We start from the raw sequence: 18,352 nt of genomic DNA on the forward strand, positions 1-18,352 counted from the left end.
TGGCATTCTGTTCTTTTTACCTTTTTAGAAAGTACCCTCCCTTTTTCTAATATATAATTTACTGTGGCCCGATGTTGATGTATACTGTTCCTCATTTCAGGTTGATTTTTAGTTATTATTGGTAAAATATCCAGGGTTAGATTTCCCATTTCCATTGCTACCTGTAAGTCTAGCAATCCTTCCTGAATGTAAGTCTGATAGTTACATTTCCCTTTTTCCTCCTGCATCCGTGCTGTTAAATCATATAATTGTCCCCTTGCCACTCTGTCCTCTGGTTGAACAAAAAACTCCCTTTTACATATCTTATCTTCTTGGTTTGGCATCAGGTCTGACCAATGGCTTGCAGATGACGCCTTTTCGTTTATCTGTCTCCTTCCTTTTGTTGGTGGAAAACCCCAGCACTGAGTGTCTTTATAGGGATAGTACCCTAATTTATCTGTGATCCAATATTTAATAACTTCCAGGGGGAATCGCTTTAATTGCCTTTCCCAACTAGGCTGGGTTTCATTAGGTCGACCCATTATCAGGCACACGGCTTTGTCCAGGACTAGCAGAATTATCCACAGGTACATCCCTCTGCCTAAGCCTCTGCCCACTGGGTTGCAACCAGCGGCGAGGGTACCCGTCTTCACGGCAGCAAGGATTTTCCACTTGGAGCCTCTGACTAGTGCGAACAGCATATCGTCTTTTAAATATGCCTCACCTGGATAGCTTTACTGGATCTGCAATGCAAGGTACCTTGTTGGTCCTCCAACACTCAGTGGCTATTACTTGAGCTTTAGAACCTAATTTACCCCTTACCCCGTGTAAGTATATAAAATACCACTCAGCCGAATCTGGTTCTAATTCCCCCAGGCGAGTGGCGTACTCTAAAAACCGAACGGTCAGATCCTGTTCTTTCTCAAAGCACCTTCTACACAAACCCGAAGGTCTCCACCCCCACTTACAATGCATGACCCAAATCTTGTCACAATACTCGCATTTAAAGTGTATGAATGGGTTACAAAAACACTCCGGCTCTGGGCAGGTGTCCTAGTTTAGGACAAATTTAGAGGAAAATCCCCACAACTCCCTCCCCCACCACCGGGTTCGGGAGGAATTTCCTCAGAGGAGAAAGTGGAAAAAACTTGTTTATTGCGAAACAACGAAAAAACACTCCCCAACACAAGAAAAACAGTCCGAGATGACAACAAATGTTTTCACCAGTCCAAGAGAGGGTGAGCAGTCTCTGCTGGGGAGGGTGCCAAAGCTTCTTTCAGGTGCAGACTCCGGGGGGTTTTCCCTTGATGTTCCCGTATCAGGTCTGATGTCTTCAGGGAAGGGAGGAAGGAAAGAAGGGGAAACACAAAAGCAGAAAAATGGCAAAAAAAAAAAAAAGCAAGCAAAAAGCAGAAAGCAAGAGAGCAAAGCCGGCAAAGCAGCCTAAAGCTAGCAGCAAGCAAGCCAAAAGCAAGCAGCCGGGGGAGGGGCTCAGCCACAGACAAAACAAACTGAGAACACTGGAACAGGGAAAAAAAAAAAACAAAAAACAAACAAACCAAAAAAAACCACACCACACGATTTGGGATACAAAGCATGAAAATGTCCTGTCACCCCAGGACATTCCACCCCTTATCCCATATCGTGAACATGTTACTGAACACAATGAAAAAAACCTTTCTTCTCACTTGCTCAAACCTTCCACACTTACACATTTCCTTCCATCTTACTTGCTCAGACCTTTGACACTTTCACGTTTCCTTCTGTCTCATATCTGTATGATCTAACGTACAGACAATGGTGGTAACGCTCAGCGAACAGTGATATCATCCCACAATCAGATCCCCCTGAGGTACACAACGGGTTGTCCCATCTTTCTGCATTATCCACCAGGTATAACCTGGTCCTTGAGCAAAGACAATCCCATGAATGGGTTTGCCTGTACTCAAGGCAGGATTAATCCATACTGTCTTCCCCAACAAACCTCTGACATGGGCCACTGGGACTTTATCTCCATCTACTATATTAAGGGGCTCAGACTGGGCAGGACCTGCTCGGTTGGTGGAACCTCGAGTGTTAACTAACCAGGTGGCTCTTGCTAAATGCTGCTCCCAGTTCTTGAAAGACCCCCCCACCCAGTGCTTTCAAAGTGGTTTTTAACAATCCATTGTACCTCTCCACTTTGCCTGCAGCTGGTGCATGGTAGGGGATGTGGTACACCCACTCGATGCCATGTTCCCTAGCCCAGGTGTTAATAAGATTATTTTTAAAATGAGTCCCATTGTCTGACTCAATCCTCTCAGGAGTACCATGCCTCCAAAGGACCTGCTTTTCAAGGCCCAGGATGGTGTTGCGGGCTGTAGCATGAGACACGGGGTAGGTTTCCAACCATCCTGTAGTGGCTTCTACCATGGTTAGTACATGGCGCTTGCCTTGGCGGGTTTGAGGCAGCGTGATGTAATCAATCTGCCAAGCCTCCTCATACTTGTACTTGGACCACCGCCCCCCATACCAGAGGGGCTTCACCCGCTTAGCCTGTTTAATGGCAGCACATGTCTCACAGTCATGAATAACCTGAGAAATGCTGTCCATGGTTAGATCCACCCCTCGGTCTCGTGCCCACTTATAGGTGGCATCTCTACCCTGGTGGCCTGAGGCATCATGGGCCCATCGTGCTAGGAACAGCTCTCCTTTGTGCTCCCAGTCAAGATCTATCTTCAACTCCCCTATCCTTTGCAGCCTGATCTACCTGCTGGTTGTTCTGCCGCTCCTGATTAGCTCTGCTTCTAGGGACATGGGCATCTACATGGCAAACCTTCACAGGTAGTTTCTCTAACCGGGTAGCAATGTCTTTCCATTCTTCAGCAGCCCAAATTGGTTTTCCTCTGCGCTGCCAGTTCGCCTCCTTCCATCTCTTCAGCCATCCCCACAGAGCATTGGCTACCATCCAGGAATCAGTATAAAGGTAAAGTTTTGGCCACTTCTCTGCTTCATCAATCTCCAGGGCCAACTGAACAGCTTTGAGCTCCGCGAGTTGACTCGATCCACCTTCTCCTTCGATAGCTTGTGCGACTTCTCGTGTGGGGCTCCACACGGCTGCTTTCCACTTCTGGTTCATCCCCACAAGGCGACAGGAACCATCAGTAAAAAGACCGTAGCGTGTGTCTTCTGCTGGCAGTTGGTTATATGGTGGAGCTTCTTCAGCACGGGTCACTTTGCTCTTCTCCCTCTTCACCAGTGAGACTGAAGCTTTCACCTTCAGGCCAATTGGTAATTACCTCCAGAATCCCAGGACGATTTAGTTTCCCAATTTGGGCGCACTGTGTAATGAGGGCAATCCACTTGCTCCATGTAGCATTGGTAGCATGGTGGGTGGAGGGAACCTTCCCTCTAAACATCCACCCCAGCACGGGTAGTCGAGGTGCCAGGAAGAGTTGTACCTCGGTACCAATCACTTCTGAAGCAGCTTGGACTCCTTCATATGCGGCCAAGATTTCTTTCTCTGTTGGGGTGTAGTTGGCTTCAGACCCTCTGTAGCTCTGAGTCCAGAATCCCAGTGGTCAGCTTCGGGTCTCACAAGGCACCTTCTGCCAAAGGCTCCAGGACAGGCCATGGTTCCCAGCTGCAGAGTAGAGCACGTTCTTCACCTCTGGTCCTGTCCTGACGGGGCCAAGGGCTCCCTTCCCTGAGTTTCTTACGACTTTCCTCTATTTTATCTTCTAATTTCTGCAGTCGTGTTTCCACAGCTGCAATTCTGGCATGAGTCGGGCCATGTACAGCATCTGCATATGCCCGAAGCTTCTTTGCCATATCGAGCACAGTCTCATATATCTCATCCCGCTTCATTATTGCTAGAGCAGAAGCGTATTCAGGTGGCCCAAGGCGCACAAGTTTCCTCCATATTACAGGTGTGCACGGTACGAAGTCTGGATTCCTAGTTGTTATACCATCTGAAAAAATGATCTCTACCACTGCCATCTCCCTCAGGCGTTGGATCCCCTGTTCTATGGTCTTCCACCGTGTCTGCTGAATATAAAGGTCATCTGCACACAGGTATCTTTGTGCTATGCTGTCCAGGACCCATTCCCAGAGGCTGTGAGGGCTAGCCCTCCTCATCATGCCTTGGTCGATGACAGAATCATGTGACAGGGATCCTAAATGCCTCGCTTCAGTGCCATCCAGAATGGTAGCCTCCCCTGCCGCATCCCAAAGGCAGACTAGCCAACTAATTATAGACTCATCAGGCTGTCGCCTATAATCCTTCCTTAGGCCTCGAAGGTCCTTCAGGGAGAAGGAATCAATATTGGCTCCGGAATCTATGCCACTTGCTGTGGTCTCTGATTTTTATGATGGTCCTTCTCTTGGATCATCATCATCCTCCACCCTTCGGTCAGTCTTGCTTTTACACTTTCCACCTTTTGTATTTGCAGCAACAGCCATTGGTTGGGGCTTACTGTCTGGTTTAAGTACTGGCCTGGAGCCTGGGATGTTTGCTGCAGCCTGAGTGACTGGGACAGTAACTAATTTATCTCCCTGTTCCCTTTCCTCTATCTGCTGCCCTGTGGCAGTATGTTAATTTAATCGGTTAGGCTTTCTATACTTTTGTACTTGTTGGGTTCCCTGTACCCCACCCCTCGATTGTTCCTTTGTTTAACTCACATGACTCCGGCACCTGTCATGCGGCACACGGTTAGCTGCCTGTCATTTCTCCCGCCTTTGTAAATCCCTCCTATTTTTCCCCTGATTAGTCCAAGTGATGTTCTATTACACCTGTATCCCCTGGCAACCTGCCCTGGTTGGCTGGCAGTGGCTGGCCACCCCCTTTGTCCCCCCTCCGAATCCTTCGGACAAAAACCCCCCGCACCCCTCTGCCCCCGAACAGTTTCGGGCTGAGGAGGTGTTTGCAATAAACCCTCTGTTCGTCTGAAATTGTTTCCTCCTTTCTTTCCACTGCCCGTCGAATCTCCATCGCTCGCATAAGCCTCTGCCAGGCAAAGAACCCACAGGAGTCAGTACTGCCTGCGTTGCTCGCACACTGACCCCCTACCACCCTGTCGCTGTGTCTGGGCCAGTGGCGACAGAGCCCGTTGGCTTTCTGTGAGCACACCGACGGAGGTGTGGCGCCCACCGTCTGGCACTGGAAAGGGGCTTTCAGCGCCTTTACGGAGCCCACGGGCAGGATTGGTGCGTCTCAGCAAGGAGCTGAGCTCACCTGAAATAATCCCTGGACGTCACATCGGCCTGGGTTTGAGCGCCCTCCGCGAGGGACTGCTCCCCGGGGAAGAGGAGGGCAGCCGTCTCCGCGGCGTCCCGAAGACGGTCCTTCTCCGGTGGTGGATCTTCTGGAGCAGCTTTGGAGCACCACGCCAGGGGTTCGTAAGTAAGCAGACCCCCCTAGTCCGCGGGGCGGGTCAGTGGGGACGGCGTTTCCCTTTCTGGCAGCCTGTGGGGGACAGCCCCCCCTCGCTGAGGTCGCGCGACTCCCGGGACTTGGGTTTTTTCGCCCCTGTCCTGGGCTCACCCCCCCCGGCGGTTTTCCGTTCCCTCGCTTGATTTAAAGCTTTTATTTTTGTGTGCGAGCGCGGGCTCGCACGGCGCGGCTGCCGGCAGGCGCGGGTTTTTGCCGGCCAGCCAGTTTCGGTTTCGCCGGGTGCGCCGGCATTTTGCAGAGCGGTCGGGCGCGTGAAACATCAGTTTTAAAAAGCGCGCGGCAGCGGGTTTTTTCCTTTGCGTCTTTCGTTTGCTAGCTCCAGAAATCACGCAGGCAGAATGGGTGCTTCTCTGTCTGCTTCCCAGAAAGGAGTGTTTTACAGTTGTGTTGCGCTATTAGAAGTTAATAAAGTTAAGTTCTCTAAGGATTGTTTAAAAAAGCTGGTCCGATGGCTTTTCCTGCACTACCCGACGGCATCCCCGCCGATGGTACATACCTCCCGGTTTTGGGAGCTGGTGGAAAAGAAACTGTTACAATTAGGTAATGCCGGGGAAAAGAACACACAGAAATTAGCCTTTTTAATTTTGCAATTAAAGACGGCAGCGACGAAAAAGGGATTGCAGAAAAGCTCTCAGGAACCCCAGCTAGCCCCGGTTTCCCTTCAACCCAGTCCCAGCCCCTCTGCCCTGAGAAAGGGAATTTTGAGGAAAGCGGCAACTCAGAGAGTTGTCCGCCCAGACTCTCCGAAAAATTCCCGGCCCCCGAGCCCCAGTAGCCTGGGACAGACTGCTGGGGACCCCTCGGAAAGCTCTGGCCAAGCTGACCGAGGACCTTTCCTTCCCCCTGCTTCCCCGAATTGCAAACCCAAGGTTCAGTTTAATTTAAATGCGTCTCACTGGCCACAAAATGGCGGCAGTGACCCACCTAATGGCGTCCACTCCTCCACGTGGCTGCCACCCTTCCCCCATCCCCTGAACCCCTTTCTTCCCTCCAACCCCTTCCTTCCCTCAGCTCCTCCCTCCGCCCCTCCCATAGCCCCTCCCCAGACCCCTCCCACCTCCCCAAAGGTCCCGCCCACTCGCCCTGCCCCCCTCGACACGCCCCTGAGGCGGGGCCGAGTCCCTCTCCCCGCCCCGGAAGGACGCCATCTTGCCAGCAATTTTCCCACGCCCTCTCTTCTGGTTCCCATGGTTGGGAACCAGAAGAAATGAGCGAGGGTGAGCCAGAGGTCACTCTCTCTGCTGCGCCTGTCACCTACCGCAGAACACATGGTGGTGACACACCAAAACCCAATTGGCATGCTTTTTCCCAAAGCATCATTCGGGATTTATGCAAGGCGCACAAGGAATATGGCAGGGAGAGTCCCTACTTCCGTGGCCTCCTCACTGCTGATCTCGCAGGTGTCCATGTTGTTCCAGCAGACCTCCGGCAGCTTTTCTCTTGCCTGATGAATGGCACAGAGTTTAAGCTCTGGGACGCAGCATTCAAACAGGCCCTGCGAGAAGCAATGCCTCAGTTGCCCTTTCCAGCCATCGATGAAGAGGGCAATCCCCTCTCTCTTGAGTTGCTTGCTGGTGAAGGTTCCTATGTTTCCCCTGAGTCCCAGGCAGCTCTAATACCCTCAGCAGTCCTTTCAATTATAAAAAATATAGCCTGCAAGGCTTTCCTTTGTTTGCAGCCAGACGCACCATCACCACCCTATACCACCATTAGGCAGGGACCTTCTGAATCATTTGTTGCCTTTGTAGAGCGGCTCACCAGAGCAGTGGAAGTTCAAGTTCAAACAGAAAGTGCACGGGAAGGTATTATAGGGGAGCTTGTTTTTGTTAATGCTAACGACCTGTGTAAACAGGCAATTTTGAGTCTTCCCCTAGATCCGCCCCGCACTCTCCAGTCAATGCTCCAGGTGTGCCAGATGAAGGTGCCCTTCCTTGCCCGGAGGAACCCACCACCCTCCCAGGCAACCTTTCCGCCCAAGGCTGGGCGTGCTGCAGAATCATCCCAACAGCCTCGACATCGTCCGCCTCGGTGGCGACCCTCCTTCGGCAACCGCCCTGGTCGCTGCTTTTTCTGCAAGGAGGAAGGACACTGGACTGCCAACTGCCCTAAGAAACCTTCACTACAGCGGACTCAAAATACATCTCCAGGAACACCGGTGCCTTCCCAGGCACAGCAAAAAAACTGAAAGGGGAGCGCGGGTCCACCCAGCCCGACGACCCCAATCGGGTGGACCGGGCAGGGAACTCCAAAGGGGGTCAATTGGATGGACATTCTACACCAGACTCAAGAACACCTGAACATGATATAGCAAAACCTATTCTCACTACCTCTTCCTTTTTTGAACCCTACAGGTTGCATCTCACCAAACCATTGTACCTGACGGATAGGGACTTCCATTATGTGACCATAGACCCAAAGAAGTTACATCAGTGGCCAATGACCGGCGAAGGTAAGTTCATAGTCGTCGGTGATTGCAAATATACTCCGCAGGAGATTGAGGTAGTCCCGGGGACACTTCACAACAACCCCAGGGCCCTCATTCTCTGGCTGCGCTGCACTCATCCGCCCACATTTTTACCCAAGGGCCAGGTCATCGCACAAGCAATTCCTTATGGTGACCCAGAACATCTTACCTTTACTGTAAATGCTGTACATCACATTTCCACCCGTAAGCCCTTAGTGCGATGTACGCTCACTGTGGGAGATGAATCGGTAGATAAAGATCTTGTTTTTGACATGGGGGCAGATATTACGCTCATTCCGACCACGGAATGGCCGTCGCACTGGACCCTAGACGACGTGGACGGACAGATCCAAGGTGTAGGAGGGTTCCAATCCGCAAAACAGTCAGAAAACGTGGTAAAAATTACGGGGCCAAAAGGACAATTGGCTGCCATCCGTCCTTTTGTTTTAGATTACAAGGAACCCCTGCTTGGAAGAGACCTCATGGCTCAGTGGGGGGTCACAACTGAAATTCCCGACCCCTTGCAAAATTTTCAGGCAGCGGCTGCTGAGAAGCGCCCGACCCTCAAACTGAATTGGACGACAGATAAACCAGTCTGGGTTGAGCAGTGGCCGCTAACAAAAGAGAAATTACAGGCGCTTGAGGAGCTCGTGGAGGAGCAATTAGCTAAAGGTCACATCGTGGAGACCAATTCTCCATGGAACTCGCCCGTTTTTGTCATTCGAAAGAGTGACAAAAAATGATGGCGCCTCCTCCACGACCTCCGCCAAATTAACGAAGTAATTGAAGATATGGGGTCTCTCCAACCTGGAATGCCTTCCCCAACCATGCTGCCACGAAATTGGAATCTGGCTGTAATTGACATAAAAGATTGCTTTTTCCAAATTCCTCTACACCCAGACGATGCCCCGCGTTTCGCCTTCTCGGTTCCTTCCATCAACCGGGCGGCCCCAAGGAAGAGGTACCACTGGAGAGTTCTCCCGCAAGGGTTGAAAGCCTCCCCAGTGATGTGTCAGCAGTACGTCTCTTCCTTGCTGTCCCCTGTGCGCGCAGCCACGGAGGGGGTTGTCATCCACCACTATATGGATGACATCCTCGTTTGCGCGCCGACCGAAGATGAACTTACGCGAGCGCTTGACCTTGTAACCAATTCGTTAGTTGCTGCAGGGTTCGAGCTGCAAAAAGATAAGATCCAAAGGATGCCACCCTGGAAGTACCTGGGCCTGGAGATTGGTAAGAGGACCATTGTGCCTCAAAAATTGGAAATTCGGACAAATATCCGTACCCTTGCGGACGCCCATCAGCTTTGCGGTGCCTTGAATTGGGTAAGGCCTTGGCTAGGTCTGACCACCGAGGATCTAGCCCCTCTTTTCAATTTATTGAAAGGGGGAGGGGAGCTCAGTTCTCCTAGGGTGCTTACCACAGAGGCAAAAGCAGCGTTGGAGATGGTCCAGCAGGCAATGACATCGCGACAGGCACACAGATGCGATCCCAAGCTTCCCTTTTGGTTCATCATTCTGGGTAAGCTGCCACATCTACATGGGATCATTTTTCAATGGGACACGGGTGCAAAAACATCAGCACACAACACCAAGGGCCAAGGCAGAAAGGACCCTCTTCTTATTATAGAGTGGGTCTTTCTCAGCCACCATCGGCCCAAAAGAATGACACAGCCACAAGAGCTTATGGCTGAGCTCGTCCGCAAAGCAAGAACGCGGATGAAAGATTTGGCAGGGTGCGACTTTGAATGTATTCACATGCCAATTGGATTGTCAACAGGCCAAATGACCAAACCCATGTTGGAACACCTACTTCAGGAAAATGAAGCACTTCAATTCGCTCTAGATTCCTTTACGGGCCAAATTTCAATTCATCGGCCGGCCCACAAACTATTTAATTCAGACGTAACATTTAAATTGGCTTTAAAGAGTGTCCAGAGCAGGAGACCTCTCGATGCGATGACAGTTTTTACTGATGCGTCCGGGAGTTCTCACAAGTCAGTGATGACTTGGGAGGACCCTGAAACTCGGCAGTGGGAGGCAGATATTAAAGTAGTTGAGGGTTCACCTCAAATAGCCGAGTTGGCCGCTGTCGTCAGAGCACTTGAGAGATTCTCTGGACCTCTCAATATTGTAACCGACTCCTCATACGTAGCGGGGGTGGTATCTAGAGCAGATCAGGCAATTTTACAAGAGGTGTCCAACACAGCTCTGTATGAGCAGCTCTCGAAATTGGTCAAACTTGTCTCCCACCGAGAGCAACCATTTTATGTGATGCATACCAGGTCGCACACGGAATTGCCTGGGTTTATTGCTGAGGGTAACAGGAGGGCTGACGCTCTTGCTGCCCCTGTAGCGATAGCCCCATTGCCTGACGTTTTTGAGCAGGCCAAGCTCAGCCATCAGCTGTTCCATCAGAACGCGCCTAGCTTAGCTAGACGTTTTAACCTCACACGTCAACAAGCTAAGGCGATTGTTGGCTCGTGTCCTTCCTGCCAGTCCCACGCTGTGCCTACCCTGCATGCCGGAGTCAACCCTCGCGGGTTAGAGAGCTGTGAACTCTGGCAGACAGATGACACCCACATTCCATCATTTGGGAGACTGAAGTACGTTCACGTCTCCGTTGATACCTTCTCTGGCGCTGTCTATGCCTCTGCGCACGCAGGTGAGAGGGCCCAACATGTTATCCAACACTTTGTTCAGGCCTTCTCATTCATGGGCATCCCCAAGGGGATCAAAACAGATAATGGCCCTGCGTACAAGTCCAAGGAATTTGCTGGCTTCCTGCAGCAATGGGGAGTGGGGCACAAGACAGGCATCCCCCACTCCCCCACAGGCCAAGCAATCGTAGAGAGGACCCACCAAGAGATCAAGAGGGTCCTTAAACAACAGCAACAGGTATTAAAGGTGGAACCGCCTGCAATCAGATTGGCCCGAGCCCTTTATGTCATCAATTTTCTAAATTGTTCCTTTGAAAATCCCAATCCGCCCATTACCATACACTTTGGGTGCAACAAGGAGTGGCAGTTCGATCCCAAGCCCCCGGTGCTGGTGAGATCGCCTGAGTCAGGGAAGGTGGAGGGTCCATTTGACCTGGTCACGTGGGGGCGTGGGTACGCCTGTGTCCTCACGCCTACCGGGATCAAATGGATACCTGCCAAATGGGTAAAACCATTCATTAAAAGGAAGAGGGAGCGTGACGACAGCGTCCCGCAGGTGGCTTCAGCGGCATTGCGCCGTCGAAGGCGAGTCTCCTCCAGACCCTCTCTTCCCATCCTGTGGGAATGGGACCATGACCTGTCCTTTACCTATTTCTGTGACCCAAATTAATAATTTTTGGTCCCCCAGTTTTGTTTTTCAAACCCGGACCCAAGATGCTAAGCCTCCCGACCGTGCTCTTTCTGACCAAGCTGCTAACATTCACCCAAGCTTGGACCGTCCCACAGTCGCGAGCCAACGTGTGGGCTCTGCTCGCAGAATCTATGGGACAGGATCACATCTGTCTCAATCAAGCATCAGCCTCAGACCCGATGTCCACATGCCTCATGGGGATTCCCTTTAGACAGTGGGAAATGCCTGAAAGACTTCTCCATTGTGCCCACTGCATCAGTAAGACCTCCCAATTTAATCCTTTTATTGGCTGGAAGAATTTTGTGCTTTCCCTGCCAGATATGAAAGAGGAACCCAGAGAGCTGCGGCTCCTCGGAGCAACTACAGCTCCCGCCTGCATTCATATTACCAATTCGGCCGACGCTTTAGACAACCGCACCAAGCACGCTTTTCAATCTAAAGTGCTAGACAGAGCCCACTCGTGGTGCAAGAAGTTGGCCAAGGGAGTTCTTCCCCCTCAAATTCACAACCACCCCAAAAAGTTACCCGAGGGAGTCTTTCTGATCTGCAGAGATCGGGCTTGGGGAGGTATCCCCTCTCGTCTTTCTGGAGGTCCGTGCACCCTAGGAAAGGTAGGACTGTTCACACCCAACAAGATGCAAATCATGGATTGGAAAGAAAAACAAAAGAGACAAAGTGGTGCACATGGATTGGCAGTTTCCAAAAGAGACCTTAGAAAGTTAGACCCGGATTGCGATTCGGAAATTATTCATTGGAACAAAACTAAAGAGGTCGCAATCACAAATTTTGCCCCATGGGTCTCCTTTGCTAAGGCCGTGGGGGAATTGGGACGTTTAAAATGTTGGGTGGCGAAACAAGCAAATTTAACCTCCAAAACCCTATTCAACCTCCTGGAGGACGAAGAAATAATGAGGCAAGCTTCCCTCCAAAATCTGGCAGCCATAGACTACATCATACTTCTCCACGATCACACGTATGAGGAGTTTGAGGGTCTATGTTGTTTTAATCTGTCGACTCGGGCTGAGAGCACTCGAAAACTCATTGCACAGATGCAAAATATGATCAGTGACATCAAAAGAGAGACAGGTGATTGGATGAGCAACATTTTTAAAGGTTGGGGTTTATCTGGATGGGCTGGGTCCATTTTAAAAACATGTCTGTTGATTTTGTTTATTATTTTAATTGTTTGTCTTGCTTTCGGACTAATCAGGAGATCGTTAATTAAGTTAGTTTTAAGTTCCACATCTACCCCCTCTCCAGCTGCTGCTCGGGTCGCCAAGGCCATGGCTCCTGAAGACGAGTTGAAGGAGCTTGAAAAAGAGCTTGAAGAAGACAGTGACGGTGAAAGCCTCGCAGACGATTAGTGGCCAGCTCAACAACCTCGATCTGCCAAATGTTACCTGGACTCTGAGCATCTGCCGGACCCCCCTCACTTCTGTTCTTTTAGTAAAAAGAAAACGGGGAGATGTGGCAGTGTGTTAATTTAATCGGTTAGGCTTTCTATACTTTTGTACTTGTTGGGTTCCCTGTACCCCACCCCTCGATTGTTCCTTTGTTTAACTCACATGACTCCGGCACCTGTCATGCGGCACACGGTTAGCTGCCTGTCATTTCTCCCGCCTTTGTAAATCCCTCCTATTTTTCCCCTGATTAGTCCAAGTGATGTTCTATTACACCTGTATCCCCTGGCAACCTGCCCCGGTTGGCTGGCAGTGGCTGGCCACCCCCTTTGTCCCCCCTCCGAATCCTTCGGACAAAAACCCCCCGCACCCCTCTCCCCCCGAACAGTTTCGGGCTGAGGAGGTGTTTGCAATAAACCCTCTGTTCGTCTGAAGTTGTTTCCTCCTTTCTTTCCACTGCCCGTCGAATCTCCATCGCTCGCATAAGCCTCTGCCAGGCAAAGAACCCACAGGAGTCAGTACTGCCTGCGTTGCTCGCACACTGACCCCCTACCACCCTGTCGCTGTGTCTGGGCCAGCGGCGACAGAGCCCGTTGGCTTTCTGTGAGCACACCGACGGACTGCCCCACAGTATCTAGCAGGGTGCGATAAGCATGTGCCAGGGCCCAGCTCACTGCAATGATCCTTTCCTCCTTAGTGTTACCATGGCACCTCTCTTTCAGATACTTTACCACCTCAGCTGGGTTCTGGATTTGTTCAGATGGAAAGTCCCAGACTACAGGGTCAGAAAACTCCTTTAAAATTTGGCCCATATCCTCCCATTTCCCACACCACTCAGGATTATTCACCCTTGGTTTTACTCCTAAATCAGGAGTCTCACCAGCCCCTCTAGAAATCTCAGCCTTCATCTTATATAAACTGCAGACAGTATAGAGAAAGCTTACTAAATTAAATGCCAGAAAGATGGTGTCCTTGGCAGTCAGGGAGGACCAAACATTTTCTAATAGAGATGTAAACAATTCGGAGGAGAAGAAGGAAAGCAAAGGCTGAAAAGCCTCCTCCCCTGCTTCTCCCCTAACAAACTGAGTACACAACCACAACCATGAACCATACATTCCTGGAACTGATAGCAAAATTTTTATAAACCTCTTGCAAATCATCACAACCAAGCCCAGCCCGATAAATATTCTGGTTAGGGCCCCACGGTTACAAAAGCTATGCATCAGGGACAATATTGGAGCTATTGCTGGATAAGAGAAAAAACCTAACAACCAAAAATGTATTAAAACTTCAAAGAACCCTAATGACCAGAAATAGAGGCAGGCTTTCACTCCAAATGACATTATACCTTCAAAAAGAGACATACCAATATGCCCACAAAACAACAGAAACCAAAATATTATTAGAATAAAGTTTTTTCCACTTTGTATGATCGCCCCCTCCCCGTACGAGCCACCAAGAAACGTTTGTCCTGGTTTAGGACAAATTTAGAGGAAAATCCCCACAACTCCCTCCCCCACCACTTGGTTCGGGAGGAATTTCCTCAGAGGAAAAGTGGAAAAAACTTGTTTATTGCGAAACAACGAAAAAACACTCCCCAACACAAGAAAAACAGTCTGAGATGACAACAAATGTTTTCACCAGTCCAAGAGAGGGTGAGCAGTCTCTGCTAGGGAGGGTGCCAAAGCTTCTTTCAGGTGCAGACTCCGGGGGGTTTTCCCTTGATGTTCCCGAATCAGGGCCCGAAGCAGGTCTGATGTCTTCAGGGAAGGGAGGAAGGAAAGAAGGGGAAACACAAAAGCAGAAAAATGGCAAAAAAAAAAAAGCAAGCAAAAAGCAGAAAGCAAGAGAGCAAAGCCGGCAAAGCAGCCTAAAGCTAGCAGCAAGCAAGCCAAAAGCAAGCAGCTGGGGGAGGGGCTCAGCCACAGACAAAACAAACTGAGAACACGGGAACAGGGAAAAAAAACAACAACAAAAAAAAAAAAACCAAAAACACGATAAACACGATTTGGGATACAAAGCATGAAAATGTCCTGTCACCCCAGGACAGCAGGTGATTGCTCCACCCTCAGTCATCTGCGGCTCCGATGTAACTTGACTTTCAGATCTCCAGGAGAGGAGGTGATTTTCCACTCAGGTTTCTCTTCTCGGGTTTCAATTCTTTTCACTCTTGAGGCGTGCGTCCCCCCCCCCTTCTCTGCTGTTCTTATGGCCATGACTATTGTTAGAAGAACAAGAAATGGACCTTCCCAATGAGGGGTTAGGGATATTTCTTTCCAAGTTTTAATTAATATTTCATGTCCTGGTTGTATGTTATGAATTACAAATCCCAGAGCAGTGCTCTGCATTATTATTCCTTTTTTTCTAATTTCTTGTAAGTTTTTGTTTTATTGCTGTTAGATATGGTTGACTCTGAATATCCTCTAATATAGGATGTCCTACCGGCATTCCATGCTCATAGGGCATCCCATATAACACTCCAAAAGGGGATAATCCACTATCAGAATTTATCATGGTTCTTATGTTCAGTAAAGCCAGAGGGAGACACTTAATCCATGATAATTTAGTTTCTAACATCAAATTAGACAGCTGAGCTTTTAAAGTTTGATTCATCCTTTCTACCCATCCTGAACTCTGTGGATGCCAGGGTGTATGATAGTCCCATCGAATTCCTAGGGTATCTGCCAATTGTTTAATAATTTTGGATGTGAAATGGGTCCCTTGGTCCGAATCTATGTGATCTATGATACCGTAGCATGGGATGATCTCTTCTAGCAAAATTCTGGCTACGGTTCAGTCTGTTGCTCGGGCAGTGGGAAAAGCTTCAACCCAGTGGGTGAGTTGATCCACTATTACCAATAGGTATTTGCACCTCCCTACCTTGGGTGGCTCTGTGAATTCTATTTGGATTCTCCCAAATGGATGGTATGCCAGGGGTCATCTCCCTAAGGGAGTTTGTCTTGACCTGGTCTGGTTTATTTTCTGGCATACCATACATCCCAGCACTTCCTGTTTAGCCAATTCATAAATTCCTTTACACCTGAAGAATTTCAGAAAATGTTCAGCTAATGCCTGTGCCCCCCGTGAGTTTGTTGATGTAACCTGTTCAGGATCCTCCTCGTATTTTCTTTTGATAATAATTCTCTACCATCTGGCAGTCTCCATTTACCATTTTCCCACCTGCTCCCCAATTTCTTATAATCCTCTATCTCTTTTGGGGTCAGTCCAGAGGGATATTCTAAGGCATTTTCTTCCCTGGTCTCCGGGGTACTTATCACTAAAAGAGCTGCCCTTTTTGCCTCTCTATCTGCTAGATTGTTTCCCCTGGTTGCGAACTGTATCCCTGCTTGATGTCCTTTCACATGCATGATGGCAATAGCCTCGGGTCCCCTTACAGCCTCCAGGATTTGCTTTATTAACTCTTGATGGATCAGTCCTTTTCCTCTAGTGCTAACCAATCCTCGCTCCTCCCAGATCTTTCCGAATGTATGTACCACCCGAAGGCATATCTGAAATCTGTGAAAATAGTGCCTCGTCTACCTTTTAGCCTTTTCAGTGCCTGCAGAACTGCATACAGTTCGCAAGCCTGTGCCGACCAGCTAGCATTCAAAGGTCCTGATTCGATCACCTCCCCTGTCCTTCCATCCACTACTGCATATCCTTGTTACTAAGAGATTTTACTAGTTGCTAAACGTTCATATTAAAGTAGAAGGTTTGCAGTTTCTCACACTCCTTTCATGTAAACACTAGCTATGTTCTATAAACATAGCCATTGTTTTCACATTCTTTGCTAGGACAAACAAGACTGTGACAGTCCCCTTGACTAAAGTAGTGAGAGGTGGGAATGCCCACTCTCCAATCTATAGTCACCTTGCTAGAAGTATAAAATAAAAAGTAATAAACAAAGCAAGATTTCTCCCTGCTGCTGTCTGATCTCCCCAAACTCCAGACTCCATGTGTCTTTCTGGAGAGGCTCACAACAACATATCCTGACTTCCTTTTCCCTTCTACTACCCTTGCAGATCCATCCACAAACCATTTCTCGCCCTCTTCCAGCTCCTCATCTTCTAAATCTAGCCATATTTTTGTCTGTAATTCCACTACTTCCAAGCAGTCATGGTTGCATTCCTCAGATAATTCCCCAAACAGGAACTGGGCGGGGTTTTGGACTGCAGCAGTTTGCAATTCCAGCTCGGGGGAATCAATAAGTATAGCTTCGTATTTTAGCAGCCTGGCATCAGTGAGCCACTTGTCTGCCTTTTGTTGTAAGATACTCCTAACATTATGCACCGTATACACCACCAGAGGTGCCCCAAAGGTAACTTTTTTGGCTTCCTCTACCATTAGTACTACCGCCACTATTGCTTGCAGACAAGTTGGCCAGCCTTGGCTCACAGGGTCTAAAAGCTTTGACACATATCCCACGAGTTTTCTGGTTCCTGCCCAGTCCTGGGTTAACAACCCATACACTGTGTGGTTGCTTGCGTTTACAAACAGCTGGAATTGCTTTCTTATATTGGGGAGACTTAGTACAGGGGCAGTCACAAGGGTTCCTTTCAATTCCTCAAATTTTGTCTCATCCTGCTCTGTCCACTTTACCCTTTTAGTGGTCAGTTTCTCATACAGAAACTTCACCTTCTCACTATAGCTCTCAATCCATTGTCTACAATAACCCAAAAGTCCCAACAATTGCCCGAACTCCCTTTTAGATCGTGGGGGTGGCAATGAAATAATTCCAGCAACCCTATCCGGGTCTAGTTTCTTTTTCCCCCTTATAAGCCAGTGTCCTAGGTATTTTACCTCTTGTTCAGCAAATTGTTATTTGGACTTTGATACTTTCAATCCCTTCTTCCCCAAGACATTTAACAACTCTGTGGTACTTGCCCTCACATCCTCCTCCCTAGGTCCAGCAACTAACAAGTCATCCACATATTGCAAAAGCTTTGTCCCTTCTGGTGGGGTAGACTGACTTAGTAGCTGCCCTAAAGCCTGACCAAACAAGTTGGGCGAGTCAGTGAACCCTTGGGGCAGGAATGTCCATCGGAATTGTTGTTTTCTATGGGTCTCAGGATCCTCCCATTGAAATGCAAAAATATCTTGGCTATCTTCAGCTCAGGGACAGGTCCAAAATGCATCCTTAAGATCTATAACACTATACCAGGTGTCCTCAGGGGAGATTTGGTTCAGGAGGGTGTAGGAGTTGGATACCACGGGAAAACTAGTCTGTTTTAGTCATTGCTGCCATCCCTTATCCAGCAGGATACTGTGAAAAAAATTCCTTGTTTATCTTCTCCATTTCTCTAGCTAATTACAAAAGCATCTTTAAATAACATAGTTTCTATTTTACTATTATGTTATAACCTAAAAACTTGTCTTGGGTTATGTAACCAAACAAAAAAATGTATATTCTAGTTCATCTGTAGAAAGCGGTTGGGAGATGTTTTTTTTTTTTTAATCTCTTGTAACTCCAGGGGGAGGAAGGTGGATGCCTTCTGATAGCAGACCATCTGTTAAAACCAGGTGAGGCAATGTTTCTTATCTCTTTCATCAGCTTTGTCCACCCTCTGGGGAATATCTTCTGTTAATAGGCCATTAAGGCTCACCAATGACATGACACATTACATCATCCCATTGTGAGATGCACTACCCAGAGGGGAGGAGCCAACCATTCCCTACCCAGATAAAATGGGGACACAGGGACAAAACAAACAAACAAACAAAAAACCAA

General features: G+C 48.9%; 1 protein-coding gene across 1 annotated transcript in view; it reads left to right on the forward strand.

Moving 5' to 3' along the window:
• Nucleotides 1-18,352, forward strand: part of LOC134565275 (dehydrogenase/reductase SDR family member 6-like) — a 51,929-nt gene that overhangs the window by 14,940 nt on the left and 18,637 nt on the right. Inside the window, 2 exon segments of the mRNA XM_063424788.1 lie at nt 8,127-8,228; nt 12,485-12,565. Coding sequence (XP_063280858.1) covers nt 8,127-8,228; nt 12,485-12,565 — 183 coding nt within the window.

The sequence above is a fragment of the Prinia subflava genome (genome assembly GCF_021018805.1).
Source record: "Prinia subflava isolate CZ2003 ecotype Zambia chromosome W unlocalized genomic scaffold, Cam_Psub_1.2 scaffold_51_NEW, whole genome shotgun sequence".
NCBI classification, from domain to species: Eukaryota; Metazoa; Chordata; class Aves; order Passeriformes; family Cisticolidae; genus Prinia; species Prinia subflava.